Here is a 3331-nt window from a genome sequence, read left to right on the forward strand (position 1 = left end):
CGGAGTGGGCGCGATAGAGAAGGCGGGCGGCGCGGGGGCCCGGCGTGGTGGCGATGGCGACGCGGGCTCGCGGCGGCGTCCGGACGAGGAACCAGCCTCGCGGTCGTGCTTGCCTTTGCGGCCCATGGCTGCAGGCGGCCGACCGGCGAAGTGTTGACTAGGGTTTGGGACTGGGGCTGTCGGGTTTCGAGGAGGCCGCGGGATGGCGTGGGGCAGTGTGGACGACGACCCGTCTACGCTTCCCACTTAAAAAAGGACGGCGACCGTCCGACGTGCGGATAACAGGTGGGGCCGCCCGCTCGTGTGCATTGATGTGGGCGGGTGGGAGGTAGGTGGCCGCCTGCCACGCGGCCCCGACGCGGACGAGGCGCGCGTCCGTTTGACGTCCGTCGCGACCTAAACCCGGCGCAAGTTTGCGCTCGAAATGGGTCGGCCCGGACACTAAACAGACAAAATGAGTCCGGGCCGTCTCCTTTGTCCGTTTTATCCAAACGGACAGGGCCGGACATGATAGGATCGCACGGTGGAGTTGGCCATAGTTCGTACTAGTTGGCGGAAAAAAATGAATTCAAAAGAATATGCAATGCGGGCGATGACGACGACGACGGCGGCTAATTACCATTGTTGTTAATTAATGCTCGATTGATGCCCACCCAGCCAACGCAAGCGAGTTGGATTAGATAGATATTAGCGCCGGGTGGATTGTGGTTGGGGTTGGGCTTGAGCAAGCAACAGCGCACCAACCATATCAAAAGCTAAGCATCACGCCGATCATCACGTCTGCTCCGGTGGCCCCCCCACACACCCACTTACCCCACGGCTAAGCTAAGCTAAGCTGAGCATCCCGTCCCAAATAATAAAAACGGCTCGTGTTAGACCAAGCCTATCTTTTTCCTAATCAAAGAGTACGTACGTACCCCGTGCAACTTGATGTTACAAAATGAGATTTCTCGGAGATAGTGGCTGGATAATAAACCCAGTAAAGTACTCTGGTAGGTGCAGTGGAGCAGCGCGACACGCCGCTGCCTGCGAATGTCTTGTCACGCCCGAGCAGATGACAAGATGATCGCGTAGTACGAGTCACCGCCGGCCGGGTGCGCCGCACCGGGGCCAGTTCGGTACGCGTACGCTCGGCTCGGCTCCTAGATGGGAGCTAGGTCAACTTCGTTATCCGCGCTACACGATACTCCATGTCCATGGTGATAGGATGGGCCATGCACGACGTGGACAACCGACCGCCACGCGTTATACTCATCCATAGGAGTAGACCAGAGCGGCTCTATCCTTCTCCAGGACGGGCTTATCCAAACGCATCCTTTTCGTTTCGGGGTGCGATCGCTTACTACGGATGGGCAGTGGGCGGGACAGGAAGAGCAAGGAGACAAGCTCGCGCACAGTCTCGAACTCTCGGTGCGGCGCCCCTGTCACCGCCACGTGGCGCCAGGCAGGCCCACCCGCCAGTCCATTCACGAGACGTCGCCGGTGCTAGTGCGAACGCAGTGAAAAGACAAATCTTTTCTTCTCGGCGAAAAGATAGAGATGAAAACTGATGAGTACTCGTACGCCTCGAGAAATATTTCGAGTGCTCATAGTACGTGCTACAGGACAGGCTCCTGGCATCTTCTTCCGAGTCTTTTGAGGCAAGTAAAAATCGATGCGGTAAAAATACAGAGAAGAAAATACGGGGTAGACCCCGTACGTACGCGCGGGCCGGTGAAACCAGCAGGCAGCGGCAGTAATTTCTTCTCTCTCTTTGCTTTTTTCTGGTGCTAGAACCGGGCGAGCGCGCGGCGGAGCACCTGGGCGAGGAGGCTGGGGGCGCTGAGGTGGGGGAGGTGGCCCTCCGTCGGCAGGGGCTCGATGGTGGTGCGCCCGCCGAGGTGGGCCCTGAGGTAGGCGGCGACGTTGGCCGGCACGGAGACGTCGCGGGTGGTCTGCACCACCACGCAGGGGGCCTGCACCATGCCCAGCACGCCGCGGAGGTCCGTCTTGAACACGCTCTGGCAGACGTGCAGCGAGATGTCCGGCCGCATGTTGAACAGCGTCCGGCTGAACTCCTGCACCGCCGCCGGCACGTCCGCGCCCACCGCCAGCGGCGCGTACCCCTTGGCCCACGCCTCGTAGTTGGCCGACATCGCCTGGAACACCTGCTGGATCTCCTCCAGCTCGAACCCGCCGTGGTAGTCGCTGTCGTTCAAGAACCTGCTCGATCGATCGATCGATTGATTGATTACTCCGGTCGGTTAGTTCGCCGCGCGTCGCGTGCAACGGTGCAAGGAAACGAAAAACTATAATTGACCACCCACCTAGGCGAGGCGCCGATGAGGACGAGCTTGGCGAAGAGGTCGGGGCGGCGGATGGAGGCGAGGATGCCGATCATGGCGGAGACGGAGTGGCCGACGAAGGCGCAGCGCGGGATGCGGAGCGCGTCGAGGATGGCGAGCAGGTCGTCCACGTAAGCGTCCAGGTTGTTGTAGCGGCGGAAGTCGAAGTGGTCCGGGTTGACGCTGCCGGCGCAGACGAGGTCGTAGAGCACCACGCGGTGCTCGCGGATGAGGTACGGCAGCACGCGGCTCCACGCCGACTGGTCCGTGCCGAAGCCGTGCGACAGCACCACCACGCGCTCGCCGGTGCCCACCACCCGCACGTTCAGGATCTGCAGCAGCTTCGCCCCGCTCGGCGCGCCCCCCACCATCGCCTCGCCGGAGCTGGACACCGGGGCCGGGCTGCTACCTCCGCTGCCGCCGCCGCTGCTGCTGCTGCTGCTGCTGGGGCTGAGGGGATGCGTGGACCGGAGCATGAGACGACTGCCTTGGCGCCTGGGTCGCACGGGCGGTGCCGCTCCTTATATACTACTGGCTGGCTGGCTAGCTAGCTAGCAAGCAGCGGAGGCCATGGCGTTCTTGGCTACCTCTCTCTCCCCTCCTCTGCTTTATTCCCCTCGCTTGCTCTGCTCCCCTCTGGATTTCTTTCCTGGTCTGGTTTGGTGTGGTGTGGGCGACGAGAGAGTTTTGTTTTGTTTCCGTTTTGGAGGTGTAGAATAGTGTGATGATGTGCCCAATTATCCACGCCGCACCGGATAAAAAGGAGAGGCACCTAATAATTCTAGCCGCTAGGTTTTGTTTTTTATTGATTTGGTTTTTTGTGCGCGTGACAGGCCCAGAGATGTCAATATGTCATTGTTACAAAATTACTTTGACCCGCTCTGTGGTGCCTAACATCACTGTCTTCTTTATTAGCTGCATATATGGGGCAATCGTACAGTTTTGTAACACTGTACTAGATTAAGGGGAGTGGCGGGTATATTTTATTTTACCTTTTTTACTAGCTA

The 3331-nt window shown here is 59.6% G+C and overlaps 1 protein-coding gene across 1 annotated transcript; it reads right to left on the reverse strand.

Annotated features, from left to right (window-relative positions):
- Positions 1-1536: 1536 nt before the first annotated feature.
- LOC125552570 (alpha/beta-Hydrolases superfamily protein) lies at positions 1537-2991 on the reverse strand. The gene is made up of 2 exons (XM_048716172.2): positions 2307-2991; positions 1537-2202 (listed from the first exon to the last, which is right to left on the reverse strand). Exons 1-2 carry the CDS (start codon positions 2798-2800, stop codon positions 1770-1772), a joined length of 927 nt encoding a protein of 308 aa, XP_048572129.2. The 5' UTR covers positions 2801-2991; the 3' UTR covers positions 1537-1769.
- Between the last annotated feature and the right edge of the window lie 340 nt (positions 2992-3331).

The sequence above is a fragment of the Triticum urartu genome, chromosome 4A (genome assembly GCF_056163025.1).
Source record: "Triticum urartu cultivar PI428250 chromosome 4A, HENAU_Tu73, whole genome shotgun sequence".
In the NCBI taxonomy this organism is placed as follows: domain Eukaryota; kingdom Viridiplantae; phylum Streptophyta; class Magnoliopsida; order Poales; family Poaceae; genus Triticum; species Triticum urartu.